The sequence below is a fragment of the Carlito syrichta genome, unplaced genomic scaffold (genome assembly GCF_000164805.1).
Source record: "Carlito syrichta isolate Samal-C Ts95f unplaced genomic scaffold, Tarsius_syrichta-2.0.1 Scaffold303741, whole genome shotgun sequence".
Taxonomy (NCBI): Eukaryota; Metazoa; Chordata; class Mammalia; order Primates; family Tarsiidae; genus Carlito; species Carlito syrichta.
The window spans coordinates 236,862-260,345 of record NW_007247837.1 but is presented as its reverse complement, the minus strand read 5'-3'; the positions used below and the strand labels follow the sequence as shown (position 1 = coordinate 260,345).

General features: G+C 36.3%; 1 protein-coding gene across 1 annotated transcript in view; it reads left to right on the top strand.

Annotated features, from left to right (window-relative positions):
• Positions 1–955: 955 nt before the first annotated feature.
• SLCO6A1 (solute carrier organic anion transporter family member 6A1) overlaps positions 956–23,484 on the top strand; it is a 96,045-nt gene continuing 73,516 nt past the window's right edge. Inside the window, exons 1-4 of the mRNA XM_008059168.1 lie at positions 956–1,520; positions 11,223–11,480; positions 16,124–16,309; positions 17,566–17,662. Of these exons, the coding sequence (XP_008057359.1) occupies positions 956–1,520; positions 11,223–11,480; positions 16,124–16,309; positions 17,566–17,662 (1,106 nt within the window). The remainder of the gene's footprint in view (positions 1,521–11,222; positions 11,481–16,123; positions 16,310–17,565; positions 17,663–23,484) is intronic.

Sequence of the window (23,484 nt, the reverse complement as noted above, 5' to 3'; positions counted from 1 at the left end):
TTATGTTTATTAATATCAAGAAACAATGCCAAGTGGCATCTTAGTTGAGTGGGACGAACATGGAAAACTGGGGCGTTGCTTTTACTTACATGGTGACTGTACATTTGACAAACCAGGTATTTTAATATAGACAAAAGTATTCTTCCACTCATCCAAGTGCATAATAGCGCAGCTGAGCCAAGCTTAGCTTCAGGTCAAGTGGTTCTTAGTTGTTTTTCCTGTGGTCTACCAGGCCAGCACTTTCTAAGCAGCACAAAACCAGCTGAAGAGATGAATTGTTTCTGGCAACATAATGTGTAATCTATAGAGGAAAGATGGTTTCATGTCTCCTGGAAAGTCACTCTCCCCACATGTGTAGCCTAGATGACTTATGGTTCAGCCTAAGAAAAGGAAATCAATAATAAGAGGCATTTTTTTTTTTTATAAAACGCAGGTTTCCTATCTTACTCTATTCTTATATTCTTTCTCTCCAGTAAGATTCTTATACTTGGAAAAACAAATAGTCTGCGGAATCTCATGCACTCATTTAGGATGGAGAGTGATAATCTTTTCTGTTCTTGGGAGCGAATAGAGTTTCCAGGACAATAATTTCTATATGTAAAACATTTCACTTAAGGGCATTCATCGAGATACTGTTTTCTGATCTCTGATGTTCTTCCCAATCTTCCACCGTAGTGAAAGTGTTTTTTTCCATGTCTTCTGACGTCTCCTGATCCTTCAACAATTTTGAGGTTGTTTCTAGTGAGACTGTCCAGTTGGAAAGACACCCCAATAAAGTAAATCTGGGGAAAGTGAGGAACAGTCCCACTGTTTGCACATGTCTCTTTCCTTGTTTCCTGGTTAAGTATTACCTAAACACTAGCATTTTTTGACCTCCATCGACATTCCTCTGGTGCTCCTTGTCCATGTTGGGAGTTATCAAAATCTAGTTCTAGCTTTTTTGCCCCCCTTCCCCATGTGGAAGCAAAGACAAAAACAGCCTTGGACGTTCTCCCAGGGCAACCGTCAACCCCCTGCAGGGACGTTTGCCTCCTGCCCCAGCAGAAACGGTCGCTCTGGAAGCTTGGGCTGCAGGCGCCCCTGTGGTCCCCCAGCCCTCCGACACCCACGCCCCGCCGGCTTTCGAGTGGACTCAGGCGGGCCAGGAAGCCAAGGGCCTGGGCTAGCCATGTCCGGATCAGCAGCAGGGCGCCAGGGGGAGCAAGAGGAAACCTCCTCAGAGGAAGTGGAGCTCGAGGCCGCGCAGGCCCAACCAGTTAGGGGCATAAAGGCTAAGGAGGCCTGGGAGGCCTGGGAGAAAAGGAGAAACCCTCCCTATCTGCTCCCAGCGACCCTGATAAAGTTCCAAAGTGTTCGGAAAAAGAGAACAGTGAAGCGCACCGCTCCCGAGAAGACGCCAGAAGGGAATGGCAGTTTGGAGGGGCGCTGTGGTTGGGGCTGCGTAGCCATCCCCTACTGTCAGCGTTTTAATAACATTCACTGCTTCATGGTTTTCTACTGCATCCTGCACGTGTCTCAAGGTCAGCCTCAGGGACGTGGTTTGGTCCAGGTGGCAGCCACCTCTCCCCCCCCTCCCCCCCGCCAACACACCCCAGGTTGTTGAAGTGGAGGTGCCTGGCGTGAGGCTGTATTCTGGGACCTTCTCAAGGCCCGATCGGAACCGAAGCAGGTTAACCGCCCAGACCAGCGCTTTGGGTTCTGGATCCTGCCATTGCCTCACCCCCTTCTCCACCTGATTGCCACTGTCCTGCACAATCGTGGGTGACAGGGGTCTGGCCTCCGGACAGCCGGATGGGGGGAGGGTTTTGCTGAGTCATTTGGTCTCTAACTCTGAGATGTTCTGAGTTGAATCGCTTGGAGGGTTTTTGTTTTTCTGAGTCGGAGTCTTACTCTGTTGCCCAGGCTGGAGTGCGGTGGCACGCTCACAGCCACTGCAGCCTCGGCTCAGGTGAGCCTTCTGCTTCACTCTTCCAAGTAGCTGGAACTCTAGGCGTGCACCACCATGACCAGCTAATTTTTCTGATTTATTGTGGAAATGAGGTCTTGCCATGTTGTCCAGACTGGTCTTGCACCCGTGGGCTCATTAATTCTCTCGCCTATGCCTCCCAAAGTGCTGAGATTACAGGCGAGGGCCATGGTGTCCATCAACTTGGAGATTGAAAACAGTGTCTGCAATCATTAGTTTGTTTCTGCTTCTGCCCACAATTTTGAGACATTCTGACTAAGACACTTTCTACTGAATCTTGTTTCCTCCTTTATGAGCTGTAGGGGTGGGGTATCAGAGAACTTAAACTCGAGGGTGTTTATTTTTGCCCCCATACTCTGAAGAAGAATGTGAATTTGAACAGCTTTAGACCTGACATGGGTCACAGTTGTCACTGCCCTCATTGTGTCTAGGATCTTTACCAGTCTCTTTACATTGATGGCATTGGAATCTACCAACCTGTATCTCTTTTTGTTCTGAAATGTTACGTTTAAATAAGTGCAATTAAAAAGGCTGTATGTGATAAGAACCACATGAGAAAATCAAATGTAGTCCTCAATATGTTTTGAAAGTATCAAGGAAATTTCTTGAAGGAATAGGCATTTGAACTGTGCCGTAATAATTAGGTACAATTCTAATAGCCAGGGATGTAGTTAAGGAGTATTTATTAAATAAGGAGATGAATGAATGAATCGGTGCTTTGTTTTAGAAAGACTTGTTTCAGGAAGTAAATGGCAAGTTTGACTGGATAATGGTTTTTTATAAGCACCATAAAGAGGTAATTATATTATTCATTGTGTCTCCCAAGGATTAATATAGTGACTGAGGCAGAGAAGACACATACATGAATTTTAAAAAGAAAGAAAAGACAAATTAAGCCTAGATTATGAAGGCCTATAAATACCTGAGAATTTTGAAGATACTAAAAGATACTTCCTACTTTGCTGGGCTGTGAGTAAGATGCTTTACAAGTATTATCTCACTAATGTAATCCACTTATGAAGTTGGTAATGAGAAGCCATTGTAGGTTTTTGAACCAGTGGTTGGCAGTGAATAGGTTAGGTCAATTGCTTAACTGACTTCATACAGGTTGTTAGCTCAGTTTGGGCATAATATAGAGTCTTCCATTCCTAAAAATGGTCTATATCTGCATTTATCTATTTATCAATTAATCTTTATTATTTATGTATTAAATAATTTTAAAATCATTTCAGACATAAAGAAGGGATGCAGAGGCAACACGATTTTTGCATCTCTATCACCCAGGCTCTCCATTTGTTAATATTAATATTTTATCATGTTTGTTCCTTCATCCTCACTTTCCTTAGACATATAGACTTCTTCAGATATGGCACCCCATTACTGCTATCTATTCCAGTGTGCATCCTCTCAAAGGGAGACATTCTCCTACATGATAAGCATCATATACTCCTCCCAGTCAGAAATATGAATTGGTGGCCCCATGCAGATGTCAACAACTTTCTCAATATTGTCTCCTTTTTCTTTTTTGGCCCCAAATTCTATGCAGGAACATATATTGCATCAAGTTGTCATATTTCAGAAGTCTTCTTTAATCTAAACTTCCTTATTCTTTTTTTTTTAATGTCCTTTAAAGTCTTAAAAAGTCTTTCATCTTGTGGGTTGAATTCAACCTGGGTCTCTTCGATGTTTCCTTATGACCACATTAGGCCATGCTCCTTCCTTCTTTCCTTCTCTTCCACTTTCTCTCCCTCACTCCTTGTATCTCTCCTTTCCTCCCTCCTTCTGCTTTATTTAGATATAATTTAAATACATGTTATTCTTATATTCTTTATAAGTCTCTGCATTTTACTAGATAGTATCTTATTAGTCAATCCCCTGCTAGAGTTAAAAATTCTTTATATTAAGTTTCTATAGAATATTTTGTTTTCTGTCTCCTAATTTAACCCAGACTGATATATATTGGTGTTACTTTTTTCTTAAACATTTGGAATAGTTTGTCAGTAAATCATTCTTTCTGGCATACTTAAAAATTACTGACTCAATTAAATGAGTAGATATTCAGCAATTCAAATTTTAAAAGTTCTTTCTTGAATCATTTTAGTAATTACATCTTTCAAGGATTTGTTCATCTCATCTAAGTTGTCAAATTTGTTGGCAAGTAGTTCATAATGTTTTCTATTATCCTTTTAATGTCTGCAGGAGCTATTGTGATATCCACTTTTCTTGCTGTTAGTTATACATATATATCTTCTGTTCTTTTTTCTTTATCAGTTTAACTTAAGAAATTTTTATTGATTTTTCTAAAATACCAGTGTGCAGAAAGGAGTTAATATGGAAGGCCTGAGACTGCTGTCCTTAGAAAGGCCTACCTGTAAGGTTGTCACAATTTGATGGTAAAGAAATAAGTGTACTGTGTGACTCTACTGGGAGAGGATTCTTGGCTTATATCTGGTTTCCTCTAGACTTTGCCCTTTACTGATTTTGCTTTGTAAGTCATAAGCTATCAATGTGACTATATCCTCAAAATTTTGACTTCTTCTATTAAGTAATTGAACATGGATTCTGCAAAGCCAGAGTTCTTTTGTTTTTGTCATTGTGAGGTCTCTATATACAGCTTTTCTTTAAAAAAAAAGAGATACATAATTCACATACCATAAAATTTTTCATTTGAAGTGTTCAGTTCAATATACTTCTAGTATATCCACAAAGTTGTGCGACCATTATTACTAATTTCAAAACATTTTCATTATCTAGAATAGAAACTCCACTCCAGTTAACTCTATATGTAGGAATATATTGCACTCTATTAACCTATATATCCTTATGCTAGTACTACACAGTCTTGATTATTGTAGTTTATAATAGGTTATAAATTTAAAAAGGAACTGTGAATCTTCCAACTCTCTTCTTTTTTCAAGATTTTTGGGGCTATTCAAGGTCCCTTGTGTTTAGAATCAATTTTAGCATCGATTCATCAAATTTTGGCAGCTTGGATTTTATATAGATTATGCAGAATCTGTATGTCAATTTGAAGATTATTGCCATTTGGGCAATATTAAAACGTCTGATCATAATATGCAATGTCATTTTACTGATGTGGGTCTTCTTTGATTTCTTGCTGTTTCCAGTGTTCAAGTCTTGCAATTCTTTTTTTTTTTTCACTTCTTTTTGATTAATTAAAATATAGTGATCTACAATCATATGCCACTGGAGGCTATAGCAATTTCAAATTTATAAACTTGGGAGTCCCTAAGACCACAGTCAGGTTCAATGATTCCCTAGAAGGACTTCACATGACTCAGAAAAAGCTCATGATTATTGTTTATTATAGCGAAAAGATACAAATTAAATTCAAAGGGAAAGGGACATGGGACAAAGTCTGGAAAAAACCAGGTCTAGTGTTCCATGTGTCCTCTTTCAGTGGAGTCACATGACATGCTTAATTCTCCTAGCAACAATGTGTCACAACACATGCAAAGTGTTGTTAACCAAGGATGCTTATCTGAGCCTTGGAATTAAAGGCTGTTTTGGGGTCAGACATACAGACTTGCAGCACCTGTGTAACTAACTCCAGCTACTTAGACTCCACACCCACATTCACAATAAGAAAGGTGTTCAACATAAATCACATTGTTAGCATAAACTATGTGATCAAACAAACAGTACAATGTGGCCTCAGGCCTCAACCATATAAAAGCACTCTTACAGGGTAGAATATTCGAAGAGTTTACAGCCTATCTCCTAGCCAAGGTCCAGCTCTAAACACAGGCCTTTCCCTCTTCCCCAATTTATTTTTTTTTAGTAAAAAGTTTATTGACATATATAAAAAGTGTATATAACAGGAAACTCATTAAAACAAAAGCACCATTAGGTTTTAGGAAAAATATACATTTAAAAAAATGGGTTGCTTTTTTGCAGATAATGAAAATATTGCTATATTTGTACTAGATTACCTTATACTATTAAGATGTTAGGGAAGCACTTTTAAACAACAAAAATTGGAGGAAACACACAATACAAAAAAAAAAAATGAAGATATCAATATATTTCATGCCTGTCCCAAAATGACCACATAGGCAGAATGTACAAAATCATCTAATTTTTTAAAAAATAGTACTGAAATGTTAGAAGGTCTCCTAGTAGTATAAATGCCATGTATAATATTTAAAATCAAGCTTGTAACTAATAAAAAATTAAGACAAAAGCAATATGAATAATATGAAATTGAGCTTTCATTAAGCACTAACAAATCTTTAAGCATTAAAAATTTTTCTTACACATGATGAGTATACACATACATAGACATCTGAGAAATAGAATGAGTATACACATACATAGACATCTGAGAAATAGAAAAAAATACTTAGAATTTTAGTGACAAATGGGAAGCCAAAGACATGGAAGACACTATTGCTTTGTGGTTTTAACTGTTCTGAGAAATTTCTATATATAATCATCACTCAGAGGACACATCATGAACAGATACTAAACCTTGACACAGAGTTTGTGCTCCCTTTAATTTTTTATTCATTTGGAAAAGAGAATATCCTACTGAAGGTATAACTTTATAAATGTGTATTTGAAAGATAGGTCTTTTAAGATGATTCAGGCCTGCTGAGTTAACCCTTTACTGCAAAACTATAAAAGCAACTTTAAGGAATTCAGCTAATTTTATTAAAACTATTAGAAATAAGAAAATATTAAAATATATTTTTCAGAAAAATATAAATCACATTTTATTAGGGATAAATATGGCTAAGAAACTGGTTAGTGTATATGAGTATCATTTTAAAAATAAGAGAATAGAATAATTATCTTTTTTTAAAAGTTCAGATATCTATATAACATAAAAAATTGAAGTTTCTGGATAAATCTGTTAAGCTTCATCAATGTAATAAAAGTAATTTGTGAATTACAAACATCTTATGATTTTTGATACCGTATTCTGTACCAGGCATTGAACCAGGAAAAATAAAACAAAACTAAACAACAAATGCTCAAAAATAGAAATCTAGAATCGGTTATCTGACCTAACTGAGCTGGAAAGCAATGAAAACAGTGATATTTGTGACTATGGAAAATGATTCATTAGAAGTTCATGGTATGTAGTGACAAAAGGGTTATTAAAACATTGCCAAGGATAAAGTTCTTGTTGCAGACAAAACTTTGGGAGACCAAATAGCTGCTACAATTGACTCCTGTGGTGAAACTTTTGACTGCAGAGATTCTGGGGTTGCCTGACTGCTTTTGACTGCACTGGAAAGTTACAGAAAGAAAATGAGAAGTTTAGGACATGGCTAGAAAATGTGTGAACTTCTCTGGTGGTTTCATGAGAATCTTTTATCATTTTTAGCTACATACTTTTTATTTTGGGCATTACTAACTCTTATTCACAGGTTGCACATTTACAATATAAGTTGAACTCACAGACTTACCAACTCACTTGTGTGAGAGTTGGGGCTATTAATCACAGAAGAGTGGAACCCTGAAATTTTGAATAAAGGTATTTGGGTGGAATTCAGTGAATCTGAGGATCATGAACCTCCAAGTTCTATACCTTCTTTGCCAATAGGAACAGCTAACTATTCCTTCTATATCTGAAGACAATCCCTTGCTTGCAGACACTGAATTGACCTCATCTAAGTTAAAGGACCCAACTACCCATTAGTGCTGCTAGACTCATAACTAGAATCAGATCCAGTTTTCCCAGAATGGCTAACATAAACTGTCCCAAGAGAAAATATCATATATAAATATATACCAAATATGTATGTACAAAACGAATTTTGGGTATACATATAAACTATACCCAAAATTCATTTTTCCTGTCAGTTATGTTTCTAGAGACCAAATGGTTTAGAATATGCAGGCTTTCTATTCCAAAATAAAGGAAAATTCAACTGTGGTTTTTTGAAGGAGGAAGTATGCTATGATAGCTTTATATCCCCACTAGAGGGAGGCCCTGAAAAACAGAAAAAAAGGAAATCCCCCCAGTGGTCAGAACATTGAGCAGTTCATCTGATTGTCCATGTTGCGTGGTTATCATGCTTAACATTGTCTAATGGTTTGACTATTTGGTGATTTAGAAGACTGGGTGAGTGGTGTGTCTCTCCCAATTAGCAGAGTTATTCTGTCTTGATGTTCACCATTTCACAGAAGGATCTCAATAATGAGGTAGATAGATACATGTCCTGTGAAGATTAGCCAGCCTCTTTTGCTAGCCGTTCTATCTCTGTTCAGTGAACTCTTTTTATAGTGACAATTGCAGCAAGGATGGCAGTTATACAAGAGGTGAATTCTTGGCCTGACCATCACCATTGCCCATCTGGCTATGGTAATGATTTAGGAAATGACTCAGTTCTTTAAATCAACCAACCTTACTAAAACCTACCTGGCGGCAGGTTGATTACATAGTTGTGCTTCTCTAATGGGGCAGGAAATAATTTCTCCTTATTGAAATAGATATTTATTTTGGATATGAGTTCCTCTTTTGTCACCATGGTTCTCTGCCAGCACAACCATAATTAATTGGACTTAATGAATGCCTTGTGTGACACCATAATCATGTTCACCATCACATTCCTTCTAATTAAGGAACTCATTTTATAGTAAATGAAGTACAGGAGGAGGTTTGCATTCATGGAATTCACTAGCCTTACCTCAATGGGCAGAAACCCTTGGACTTCTATTATGTCTTATTTGAGACTCAGATAAGACTCCTGCTAGTAAACAATGATCAACAAGTTTGGGGTGTTCTCCCAGTGGATGAGACAGCAACCTATATGTGTTATCTGGGATGAAGAGATAGAAGTGAGTGTAAATAGTAGAAGAAGGTAGTTATAAATATCAACTACAGAAATAAAAAATGTAGCAGCTATGCATTTTCTCTGACTTCTTGTTCTATGTGTATCTATGTACATATCAGATATACATTTGTGTATATATGTATATATGCCAATTACTTTTTCTTCCTCTTTTCTTTCCTATTTTTCTGTTCATTCATTTTATATGGCAGATAACCTTAAAAATTTATTTCTGGGTTATAGAATATGCCTTAATTAGAAGGGGAATTAATAGCTCCATCCTAGTGATGGACTCAGTTATTGACAGAATTTAGTTACCACGTTGGCCATCATCTTCCTTGGCCACATCTAAAGTAAAAGTTGGCTCATGTGTGTAATTCCAGCACTTTGGAAGGCCAAGACAGGAGGATTGCTTGAGTCCAGGAGTTTGAGACCAGCCTGGACAACATAGTGAGCCCTTGTCTCTACAAAAAAAATCAAAAACTTAGCCAGTAGTAGTGGTGCACTCCTGTAGTCCCAGCTACTAGGGAGGTTGAGGGGGAAGGATTGCATGAGATCAAAAGGTTGAGGCCTTTCCAGCTTGGGTGACAGAGTGAGACCCCGACTTAAGAAGGAAAGAAAGAAAGGAAGGAAGGAGGGAAGGGGAGGGGAGGGGAGAAGAGGGGAAAGGAGAGGGAGGGGGAGGAAATTATTCTCCTGGGTCCTGCAAAGTTTTTATATTTTATCTCCTACTGATATTGGTCTTTTTTTTTGAGTTGGAGTCTCACTTTTTCGCCCAGACTAGAGTGCAGTGACCGCTCCCGGTCACCGCAGCCTCGACCTGCTGGGCTCTGGTGATCCTTCCGCCTCAGCCTTCCAAGCAGCTGGAACTACAGGCGCGTGCTACCATGCCTGGCTAATTTTTTGATTTATTGCAGAGATGAGGTCTCACCGAGTTGCCCAGGCGGGTCTTGAACATTGGTCTTTTAAACCACAGACTGCTTGTGGTTTCTTTGGCAATATAATTCCCTCCTAAGTTTAGTTAGGCAATGTTTGCTTAATTATTGATGGTCATCTTTGCAAGATAGTTTTTAGGTTAAGGGAAATTCCATTCAGGTTTGTGACTAATCTAGAAGAATTAACATTGCCCTGAGGTGAATATGGAAATTGATTGGACTATGTGTCTCTTTTTGGGGAAAGATAAGAACAGTAATTGCAACATGTTGGGCAGAAATATAGTGATGTTGCTATTTCTTAAATAAGGAAGTTTAAATATGCAAAGAAGGGTGAAAATATATACTGAATAGCCAAAAAGGCAAACTCTACAAGTTATTTGTCTGTTGGCCATCAATGCCACTGCTCACTCCTATTTGCAAGAGAATGGGCAGTCTGCAAACTATGTTTCCCAGAGTTCCTTGCCAGCTGACTTCCCTTTAGGTATTGCTGGTGAGAGGCTATTGCTACAGATTTGAAAGAAGGCAAAGGGAAGCCGCTATCTTTTCCTTTCTGTTTCTGGTGGTGTTTTTGGCAGCGGGAGCAATGCTGAAGGCTCCTGGATTTGTGTTCCGGAGTAAATGTGCTTCCATCAGCGACACAGTGCTCATGGGCTCTGGCTCTGGCAACTGCAAGAGCAGCAGAAGCAACAGGTGAGCTGTCTGTCATGGCATTAGGAAGAGTGTAGTCTCCTGACTTCCTGCAAAAAGAGGTAGTGATTGCAGTTCTAACAGCTGCTGTGGCAGTAGTAGCAGATGTCCATGCTCCAGCAACTTTAGATATCATGAGTTTTGAAGAAACATTTTCACTCCAAAAACGTATTACTTTTGTAACGAATCCCTATATCAATTAATTTTTGTTTCAAACACTTAGTATGATTATTTTTTTGCCAAGTTGGATGCTGAGTGATAGAAATACACATAGTATTGTACCATTTATTTAACATTCAAGAACTTGAAAAACAATATTGTTTAAGTATGTATACTTTGTCAAAAAATGTTAAAAACAGTCAGATATGGTAAACTTCAAATGCAGGATACTGGTTATGGAGGGTAGAGAGAAAAATTAGTTTGGGAAGTATGTGCTGGACTTCAACAATTTTGATGTTTTATTTTCTATTCTAGATGGTAGATAAACATTAATTAGATTACTTATTAATTATTTAGGATTGAAATATAATGCATTAAAATAAAAATCAATACTAAGCAAGATGATACAACAATCTGTATTTTTCAGTAAATTACTCATGGGGTAGTTAAAAAATCTTCAAAAATTAAATTAGTCAATATTTTGTAGAAGTTAAGGCTTATTAGTATTTTAGAAAAGGAATCGTTACATGCTTATAGGTTTTAAACGTTCAAAATAGTGTAAAATATATTTAAATCAGGGTAAATTAAATTCTGCTTTGTAATAATTACAATGGTGACCTATTTTGATTCTTAAAATGTGTACTATTGCTTTCTTTTCTTTTTACATTTTAGGTCTTGTGTTTGGTCTTACACATGTGAGCATTGATGATTTTCAGAAGGAGTACACTCTGAAAAGAATTTACAATTTCGTATTGATTTCCAGTTATGATATTTCATCTGGCCTGGTAGCAATATTTGTAGCATTCTATGGAGAGAGAAAAAAAATAAAATGGATTGCATTTTCTTCCTTTTTAATAGGATTTGGATCACTTTTGTGTGCTTTTCCATCTGTTAATGATAGAAATTATAAATTGAAGGTAGAAATTGAAGGTAAGACTTTAAAATATACTGTCATACATACATCAAATCAATGTTCACTTGAGCTATTGGCTTGAAGAACTTAAAATAGGCTGAGATACCTCTCTGTCTGTGTATCTATCCAACCACTTGACCAAGTTTAGTAACTAATGTAACTCCTTAGTGAACATATACCCTTTCATATAAGAGATGGAATTGAGAAGGAAAAGAAAGAACATTTGGGGATAATTATTTTGCAAAATTTGTTTTTCTTGTATTAATTTTCACTTATGTTATGAATCACTTGAGAACTTTAGTAATTTCTTATGTCTTCCACTGTATGTTTTAATTAATTATTTTATTCTCACCTCAGTACACATACATGCATACACACACACACACACACACACACACACACACAGGAGCATAAATATAAACATAAACCTACACACACACAAAAAGAAAGGTGAGACCCTTTTACATCATATTTGAATCTACAAAAGATTAGTGGCTTCTTCACTTTGTTTATTTTTTTCCAATTTATTTAACAGTCTTTTTTCTAGACAAAGTCTATTTGAAGTTTTTATAACAGTATTTTTGACATTATTGTGTCAAGTACTTTCTTGTCAGACTTTTATATGTGTCGGAATACATTTACTCATTTTGACAACTTTAAACTGGGCTTTAGCAAGAGTGATGAAAAAAGACAGGAGACTGTCTCTCTGTATTACATCACATTCTGATCTTTACTATATGTGTTTACTATGTATTAAGTATAAAATGTTTTATATTAAATACAAAAATGCGATATAGTCACGTAATTAACATTTGTATACTATGTAATTCACATAGTAAATAAAATGTGTATGTATCTATGAACTATGAGCTATGCACATATATTTGTAATATGTTTATTATATTTATAGAATTATTGACAACTAATTGAACTACAAGATGATTTATGGGAAGAAAGAAACAGAACACATTTCATTGCTGTTTCCCTTAACCTTGTTAAGTAAAGGTGAAAAGTTAGGAAACACTGCTGAATATATACTAAAAATGCTGATCAGGATTCAGTAGGAATCATGAACATATAAATAGTACACTCTTTCTTTCCTTTGTGACTTCTTTATATCACTTATATTCTGCATATTTTGTTTTTGTTTGTGTTCAGGAGCATACAGTTCATCTAACAATACCTATTTGGTGTGTCTGTGAGGTGACTCTGCTTGGGACTGGAGAAGTAATACTCTTTGCAGTACAAGTGCTTATTTCAACACTTATGTATGCAGATTTTTACTTATTGTGTTTGAAAGTTTAATTCTTACATAACTACTTTTCTACTCTATGTTCATACCATAGGTTATGTGTATATACCTGTATGTATATTAAGCTTCTACATTCTCTTATTTTGTCATTTTCCCTCCATCCTTTTCTTTTTCTCTGAATCTCTCTTACTCTGTCATCTTTCTGTACCATCCAGTTAGCTGCCGTGCTCATTCTCCCTTATGAGTTGTCTGAACCTCTCTGGTACAGTCTGAGTACAACCACCTCCTATGCTCTTTCTCTGCTCCCCAAACCCATCACAGTTTTCCATACTGATGACAAGTTAATCTCCAATCACTAAGCCTCAGTTGGCATATAGATATCATATTCTATCACATCCTTGAGAAGTTAAAACTGAGTTTTCTCCCCTAATTCATGAAAAATTTGTATCACATTCTGATCTTTAATTTTTGGAGCTGTACATTGAATTGATCACCCACACAAACCCACAGTTTCAGTATACCGTCACTTTACTGATAACTTCCTAAATATCTACTATCCAGCTCTCTGATTTTACCCACCAATTCTTCCAAATTACACATGCAACAAAGGCAAAGTACTTTCCTTTCATTGGAACCTCCAACATAATGACACCTATTTTCTCCCTTCATCAGATTCTCCTGGCTCACTTTATTTATAGCTTACTTTATGAACCTCAATATGAAGTATTAGTTTTTCAAGTACACACTAATAATTATCCTAAGATCTTTCATCCCATTGGCCTTTCTTGTCCTTGGCCTGTAAAACTTTAGACCCAACCATACATCTTTCCTTGACCTAAACCTGTGCTGCTGATTAGTCTTACAATGAATTTGTTGCTGTCAGTCTCAGTTATCAATTGTGCTCTCAAATGAATCTATTCACTTGAAGGCAATTTTGTTTTTAGTTCATGCTCTCTTCCATAATTTATAACAAAGATTTTAGGTTTTTCTTACTTAATTGTTATCTTTGTGTTGGAAGGAGAATACATGTCATAAAGTAAAATTGCCTTAACTTCTTGACATTGAATTTATAATTCCACCTATATTTGTATGTTGACATTCTTTACTTCTTTTTTCCTATTAAAATAAATATGTCCCCTAGTAAACCTTCTATGCTCTCATGTTTCCTTGGGCACTTAGTTCCATTGATGATTTTCTTCCTCCCTTTCTATACGTACTCCCTTTCTATTGGTTCCTGCTCATTGGCATTTACATGTGTTCAAATTCTTCCCATTCTTAAACAATGGCAGCAATTATAAACTCACAGTTCCCTTTTTAAAAAATTACTTTGCCAAAGGAAGGCCCAAACTTTACCTGTACAATAACCACTTGTATACCTAATCCTGAATTGTACCCCACATCTTTAAATTAAAACAATTAGAGTTAAAATCACTTTGCACAGCCTACTCATTTTCATAGGCAAATTTTTGAAAGAATTGTTCTTACTTCCTGATTTTATTGTCTTTTTTCAGCACACTTTAATGTGCCTTCCATCTTAAACCTGCAGCAGAATTATTTTCACCAGATCACCAACATAATTCATACTGCCTAATACAACAAAAAATTGTGTATTATATTTCCAGAGTTATTGCCAACATTTTGTAATACCAATCACTCCCTCCTTCTTGAAATTATATCTTCTCTTGGTTGTTACTTAGGATGGCCATATAACTTATTACCTAAAAAAGAGATGTTTTTAGGATGAAGAAGGGTAGTAATAGGCTACTTTTATCCTATTGATGAAAAGAGGTTTGTTTTTCCAATGTAAGCCAATAGGAAGCTCAGTACAGGGATCCCTAAGAAGAGGGAAACAAACAAGTTGAATTTTCTAGGGGAAGAGGAGAGTAATAGATCAAAGATATATTTTATGCTGAGCATGAAGAATGTCATTGAGTTTATTAATTATTAAAGTGGAATTTGCATGACTGTGTTTTTCGCCAGTCACGTTCAGCTTTAAAAGTATAGGTATAGCGTGAAGAAAGAAGTTATTTTGCCTAGGCTTGCAATTTTACCACGGGATTGCATGATCTGAAAAAGCACAAGGGAATTAAAAGTGTTTTGATGATAACTAGAGAAGCAAGGACAGGAAGGAGACATTGGGATAGTGAAAAAGAGCAGGAACAATGGATTATAGGTCCTGATGAATTTTAAGGATTGTTGGAATTGAGTTCCTAGAAGAAATGAGCTGGAAAGACAGGGGTGGTTAGGATGTAGATGCTTGAAATTATAATTAGGGAAGGCTTATTGCTATTATTTTTGACATTTAAAATGAGTAACTAAGGTAGGCGGAGTACAGTCCATTACAAAAGAAAAGTTCAATGAACTAAGAAGTCAGAGCACTGGAGGAAACATCACATTGATAGTGTTATTACCACAAGTTAATATGTCTGTACAAAATGGAAGCATCAACATCTGAATCACAATTCTAGAGATGCCCTCCCATTTGATATGAAGTTTAATATCATTTCATATGTATACTAAATCAACTGAAAATGTCTATTTTTGTACTGTCTTGCAATATGTGCTTTAATAGTGTTTCCACAATAATATTTTAAGAGCTTATTAAATGTCAGCTAAAATGAAGACAATATATAAGATCTAATACCATTGCCTGATCAACTTATCGAGTAACAAATGCAACATGTAGTTATAGAATAAAAAAAGCCTAAGAAATATACTGTGACCTGAGGAATTTAAGATATAGTAAATGATCATATAATGACTAACTCTTACAGAAAGAAGTGTTTATTGTTTAAAACCTTGTCTTTATGAACCTATATTCTAGAAGTTAGTCTAAAATGGGAAATTATTCAGAGTAAGACAAATTAATAAGAAGATTGCTAAAGAAGTGGACATAGAACTAAATTCAGAAGGTAATTCAGATAAACTAGAACATCTAGAAAAAGAAATACTTTGATCCTGGGGTCAAAAATCAGGGGAACTGGATGCCAAATTAAAGAGGAATATGCGTTATGTGTATTTTTAAATCTATATATACAAAAATATTTCTCTGAACACATAATTGTGTGTATGCATGCAATCATGCATTCACATTTATATTTTGGTTTGTAATGTGTACATCCATGTTGCCCAATCTAGTTGCAATCTTTCCTCCTCAGCTTCCCATGTAGCTTGGTTTACAGGAACACACCACTGTGCCTGGCCCTAACTTACTTTTATTATGGCATTTATCATAATGACTGTTGTTGTACTACTATAGTCAATGCAAATGAAATGTTAACTAAAAGATAAAAGCATAATGGTGGAAATAGCTTGTAAAATGTTAAATATTTGATAATACTGCATATCTGTTGTGTGTTTAACTTTTGAATTCAATTAACACAAATGTAATTATCATCTTTTCAAAAGATATTTGTCTAGCGACGAAGCCTATCAGTGATTGTCCAAAAAGCAAATCACCATTCATATCAAAATACCTATCTTTCGTCATCCTTGGACAGACTGTGCAGGGAATAGCAGGAATGCCTCTTTATATCCTTGGAACAACCTTTCTCGATGAGAGCGTTACCACACACTCCGCTGGTACCTACTTAGGCAAGTCTTTTTTCTCCTTCTAATGACTGACCCATTTTGAATTTTCCTATATATTTTGATGTGCATTTCTAAACTGATATAGAATTACACATTATTCTCCCTTATAATAACATTGTAATAAATGATAATGAGCCTGCTTAATTTCAAAACCACATTGAACCACCTAATTCTGAGGAGCTGCTTGAGATTTGGATTTCTAGCAGACCAGTCATCTGATGGTCACTATAGAGCAATAGAAAGAATACATTCTTTCTTAGTTAATAAAAACTGTACTTTTTCCATATATATGTATATTTACATTTATAAATATGTATATTTTATATATTTATATGTAATTTGTTGAACACAGCATAGTATTCCCTATTTACAATGTCTACTATATCCTACAATAAGTAATTCTGACTATATCTCAGGAAAATCTGTACTTTTTTTGTTTTGTAATCGGTTCTTGTCCTGGTAGAACATCTATTTGTATAGGGTTATCTATCATTTTTGTAAATAAATGTAAAGATGTTTTTATGTACTTATTGTGAAGGCATATCACTGCCTTCTGCCACTCTGGTAGCTAAGATAAAGGAGGCAAAGGTGATGATAACGTTAAAGTATCATCTTGCTATACTGTCAAAAATTAAAATGAAGTCAAGAATATTGAATTTATGGCTATGTGAAATATAAACATGTTTATGTATTTTAAATTAAATATATCGCTTAAATTAGGTATAATGATATATAATTAAATCATCCATGTTTCTCTAATACATGTGATGGTTAATTTTATGTCAAATATCAGTCAAATATCAGTCTAGTTGTTTCTGTGATGATATTTTTAAAGATGTGATGAACATTTATAATCAGTAGACTTTGAATACAGCTGATTACCTCCATAATGTGGGTGGGCCTCATCTAACCTGTTGAAGGTGCTAAAAGCAGAGACTGTGGTTTTCCTAAGAAGAAACAATTCTGCCTCAAGACTACAGCATCAACTCTTACTTGAATTTCTAGCCTGGTCTGCCCTACAAATTTGAGAGTTGTTAGGATCCAGAATTGTATAAACCAATTCCTTAAAACCAATGTCTCTGTTCTATCTATCCAGCTAGCTATCTAGCCTTCCTATTGGTTCTGTTTCTCTGGAAAATTGTAACACAGAATGTTATAAAAAACCTTTAGAAATGAGTTAGTTCAGTCGATTAATTTTTTATTACCTTATAACAAAAATGGCTTGTGAGGTTGCTGGATATTTAGTATTTGTTTTCTAGGTATTGCAGATGCTTTGTCAGTGCTTGGATATGCTTTAGGTTATGTGATGGGAGCACCACTGGTTAAGGCCCCTGAGACTTATACGTCTGAGAAAAGGTAAACCATTTTTTGGTTTATATTATATAACATTTACTAAATAGATATTACAGCTTATAAACAAACATATATTTCATCTGTAATAACCATATTTTTAGAAAGCTATATGCAAACGTAACTGATATGCACATATAAATACATCTAAAATATACATTTTAAAGTGTACAGTGCAGTAGTGTTGACTGTATACAAATTGTTTTGCAACAGATATTAGAAGCTTTTCATCTTGCAAAAATGACAACCATCATTGTATATCTGAGAGTCTGATTACTTTAGAGTCTGATTACATAAAACTGGAATCATGCAGTATTTGTGTATGTGACTGGTTTATTTTGTGTATTTGTGACTAGTTTATTTCACTTAGCATAATATCCTCAAGTTTCATGCATGCTATGGCCCATAACAGGATATCTTTTTTTTAAGACTGAATAATATCCCATTGTGTGTCTATACCACATTTTCTTTATTCATTCATTTTCTGCTGAACATTTAAATTGCTTCCACCTCTTCACTATTGTGAATAATATTGCAATAAAAATGAATGTGCAAATACCTCATTAAGAATGATCCTGTAGCCGGGCTTGGTGGCTCAGCCTGTAATCCCGCACTTTGGGAGGCTGAGGTGAGTGGATTGCCTGAGCCCGCAGGTTTGAGACCCACCTGGGCAGCGAGACCTCATCTCTACAATAAATCAAAAATTAGCCAGGCGTGGTAGCGCGCGCCTGTAGTTCCAGCTACTTGGAAGGCTGAGGCGGAAGGATCACCAGAGCCCAGCAGGTTGAGGCTGTAGTGGCTGGGAGTGGCCATTGCACTCCATTCTGGGTGACAGAGTGAGACTCCAACTCAAAAAAAAAAAAACAAAAAAGATCCTGTTTTTAATTATTTTGAAAATATATACTCAGAAATGGGATTCCTGGATCATATGGTAATTCTATTTTAATTTTTTGAGGAAATTTAATATTGTTTTCCATAGATTGTGTCATTTTACATTCCTACCATTGGTGTACAGAGTTTTAATTTCTCCACATACTCACCAACACTTGTTTTTTTCTTTTTCTTTCTTTCTTTTTTAATAGCAACTATCCTAATGGGTGTGAGGTGATATCTTATTGTGGTTTTGATGTACATTTCTCTGATAATTAGTGATGTTGAACATCTTTTCATATGCTTGATGGCTGCTTGTGTATCGTCTTTGGAGAAAGTCCTCTGCCATTCTAATATCAGATTGTTTTTGTTGCTGTTGAGTTGAAGGAGTTTTAGAAAATATATTCTGCATATTAACCCCTTTTTAACACATGGATTGTAAGTATTTTCTCTCATTCTGTAGGTTGCGTTTTCACTCTGTTAGTTGTTTCCTTTAGTAGAGTCTGGATCTCACTATGTCTTCCAGACTGGAACCATCATGGCTCACTGCAGCCTCAAACGCCTTGCACAATTAATTCTCCCTCCTCAGTCTCCCGAGAAACAGGGACTATAGGTGCACACAACTATGCCTGTCTCATTAAAAAAAATTTCTTTTTGTAGAAATGAGTTCTTGTTATGATGTTACCTAGGCTGGTCTAGAACTCCTGGGCTCAAGCAATCCTTCTGCCTCAGCCTCCCAAAGTGCTGGGATTACAGGCATGAGCCGTCATACCTGGCTGCAAGATTTTAAGTTCTATATAGTGACATTTGTCTATTTTTCTTTGCTGTCTCTTTGTGTTTTTGGTGTGATGTCCAAATAAATAGTTGTGAAATTCATTGTTATTAGGCTTTCTCCCTATACTTTCCTCTAGGAGCTTTATGGTTTCAGGCCTTATATTCAGTTAGATCTTTAATCCATTTTGAGCTAATTTTTGTGTATGGTATAAGGTAAGGGTTCAATCTTTTCTTTTGCATGCAGATATCCAGCTTTCCCAGCACCATTTTTGAAGAGATTATTTGTCCATTGTGTAGTCTTGGCACTCCCATCAAAGATCACTTGAGTATGTATAAGAGGATTTGTTTTGGGACTTTCTATTCTGTTCCATTTTTCTGTGTTTGGTTTTATACTAATACCATACTGTTTTGATTACCGTAGCTTTGCAATATATTTTTAAATAAGGAAGTGTTACGCCTCCAACTTTGTTTTCTTTCTCAAGACTGATTTGGTTGTTCAGGGTCTTTTGTGGCTCCATATTAATTTTAGTATAGTTTTTGCTATTTTTCTAAAAAATATCATTGAAAATTTGATAGCGATTGCATTGAATCTTTATATCACTTTGGGTAGTATGAATATTTTAACAATGCTAATTATAATTTTAACATTATTAATATTAATTCCCATGTTCATGAATTGAACATGGGGTATCTTTACATTTATTTGTATCTCCTTTAATTTCTTTCAACAATGTTTTTTAGTTTTCAATTTGCACGTATTTTACCTTCTACACTGTTCATTGTCACCATATGGAAATGCAACTGCTATTTGTATCTTGATTTTGCATCCTGCAACTCTACTGAATCTGTGTAGTATTTCCAGCAATTTTGTGTATGGTATTGTAATCGTGTCCAAACACCTTCTCATCACTGTGTGATAGCCAGTAAGGTGTTGGGGACAAAGAAGGACACTTTATTTTGGACAGACAGCAAACCACAAAGATGGCAGACTTATGTCCTAAATACCTATCTTAAGTCAGTATAAACTTCAGGCTCTGTTTAGGTTAAGAGCAGGGGAAGAGGAGGAGGTTGTAAACAAGATGACACCAATGACTCCAGATATTTGGGTACCAGTAAAGGTCTGCGAAAATTGGGAATCTTCTTTGTCCTTGGTCAGGTAACAGTGTTCCTAGAAGTCTTTAACATAAGATAGCTAGTTTTTTACATACTTTACTTTTAATCCGAAAGTTAGTTTAAAAACCACACAGTTGCTATTTTTTCTCTCTGTTGTTCCTTTTATTTTTATGTATCTTTTCATAATTTCTTTACTTATTATAGAGTTGTGGGGTACAAGTGAGGTTTTACTACATAAGTAGGCTGCATGTAGGTGAAGTTTGGGCTTCCAGCTGGCCCTCACACCCCCTGGTGGTGGACCAGGTATCTATTATGTTGTCACATACCCCCCCACCCTCTTCTCTTCCTCCTTCCCCTAGCAATGCCCAATGACTTCTGATCCCACCTTTGTGTTATCATGACTAGTGTTCAGGGCCTACTTATGAGTGAGAACATGTAGTATTCAGTTCTTTGTTTCTGTGATAGATCACTTAGCATGGTGGTCTCCAACTTGCCGCGAAGTCCATGATTTTGTTCTTCTTTGTGGCTGCATAATACTCCATCATTATATGTACCACATTTTCTCTATCCAGTCCACTTCTGTTGAACAACAGGGTTAGTTCCATGTTTTCACTATGGTGAATAGTGTGGCAATATACATGCATGTGCAGGTGTATTTTTGATAGAGTGATTTATGTTCCTCTGGGTATATTCACAGGACAGGGATTGCTGAATCTTATGGAAGATCAATGTCTAGTTCTTTTAGAAATTGCTACACTGCTTTCTATAAAGGTGGAAGTAGCTTACATTCCCACCAACAGTGTAGAAGTGCTCCCTTTTCTCTGCTGCTATCCAGCACCTGTTGTTTTTTGACTTATTAATGATAGCCATCTTTACTGGAATTAGGTGGTATCTCATTGTAGTTTTGATTTACATTTCTCTAATGATTAGTGAGGTTGAGCACTTTTGTGTGTGTGTGTATGTTGGTTGCTTATATATCTTCTTTTGAGAAGTGTCTGTTCGCATCCTTTCCTACTTTTTTATGGGGTTGTCTGTTTTATCATTTTACTTCGTTTGAGTTCCTTATAGATCCTGACTGTTAGGCTTTTGTCAGATGCATAGTTTGCACATTTTCCCCCATTCTGTGGGTTGTCTCTTTACTCTCTTGTAGGTTCCTTTTGCTGTGCAAAACTCTCTCAGTTTGATAAGGTCCCACTTGTCTATCTTAGCTTTAGTAGTATTCACTTTTGATGTCTTGGTCATGAATTGATTGCCTATTCTGATGTCCAGAAGTGTGTTTTCTATGTTTTCTTCTAGGATTCTTATAATTTGAGGTTTAACATTTAGGTCCTTGATTCATTTTGAGTTTTTTTTTTTTTTTGCATGGTGGAGGTAGGTATCCAGTTTCATTTTATGATAAACCCACAGCCAACATTTTGCTCAATGGGCAGAAGCTGGAAGCAGTTTGCCTAAGAACTGGAACAAAAGGATATCTACTCTCACCCCTCCTATACAACACTGTGCTAAAAGTCCTAGCCAGAACAATCAGGCAAGAAAAGAAAATCAGGGATATCCAAATAGGAAAAGAGGACATTAAGCTATTCCTCTTTGTGGATGATATGATTCTATACCTAGAAAACACTAGGGAGTCTGTCAAAAGCCTCCTCTCACTGATAATTGACTTTGGTAAAGTTTCAGGTTACAAAATCAAAGTGCAAACACAACTGCATTTCTCTACACCAGCAACAAGCAGATGGAGAACCAAGTAAAAAACACAATCTCATTCACAGTAGTCACACACAAAAATGAAATAGCTTGGGATTCACCTAACCAGAAAAGTGAAAGACCTTTACAACGAGAACTACAAAATAAATTAAGGATGACACAAACAAATAGAAAAACATTCCATGCTCATGGATTGAAAGAGTCAATATTGTCAAGATGTTCATCCTACCCAAGGCAATCTATAGATTCAATGCAATACCCATTAAATTACCAACATCATTTTTCACAAACCTGAAAATGACAATACAGAAATTCATATGGAAACAAACAAACAAAAAGAGCACAAATAGCCAAAAATAATCCTCAGCAAAAGGAACAAAGAAGGAGGTATCACACTTGTAGACTTTAAACTTTACTGTAAGTCTATAGTAATCAAGACAGCATGGTGTTGGTATTGGAATAGGCACATACATAGACCAATGAAACAGGACAGAGATTCAGGAAGTAACAACACAGTCTCTCAACCAACTCATCTTTGATAAAGCCACCAATAACAATCATTGAGGAAAAGAGAACATATCTTTAGTAAATGATGCTGGGAAAACTGACTAATTGCTTGTTTTTGTGTTTTGTCTCAATGCTCTAAAATTATCCTAGCTCACATATAGGAATGGGCAAATGCCTCTTAAAAATGGAGTAAGTTACATCTGATTTTTTTTTTCTGTTTCACTGTTACTGTGGGTGTGTGTGTGTGTGTGTGTGTGTGTGTGTGTGTGTGTGTGTGTGGCTTAGCATTTCTGCATATATGAGGGGAGGCCCTAAAAAAAACAGAATTACCTTTTGAAGAGCAGAGTCCTTGTAGTCCACTTGGAATTTGTTCTTCCAGATCAAACGGTCAAGTTTTTTTTTTTTTTTTTTTTTGAGTTGGAGTCTCACTCGGTTGCCCAGACTGGAGTGCAGTGGCCGCTCCCGGCCACCGCAGCCTCGACCTGCTGGGCTCCGGCGATCCTTCCGCCTCAGCCTTCCGAGTAGCCAGAATTACAGGCATGTGCTACCACGCCCGGCTGATTTTTTGATTTATTGTAGAGATGAGGTCTCGCTGCCCAGGCGGGTCTCGAACCCGCGGCTCAGGCAATCCACTCACCTCAGCCTCCCAAAGGCGCGGGATTACAGGCTGAGCCACCGAGCCCGGCAAACGGTCAAGTTTTTATCTGGAAGTTTTGAGAAACTGGCATCACGATCTGTGGAAGAAACATCCCAAGTTGTGGCTAACAGGTCACTTGTTCTTCCACCACATCAATACATCTTCCCACACCATGCTAAGTGTTCAGCAGTTTTTGACTAGAAATGGCATGATCTTTATGCCT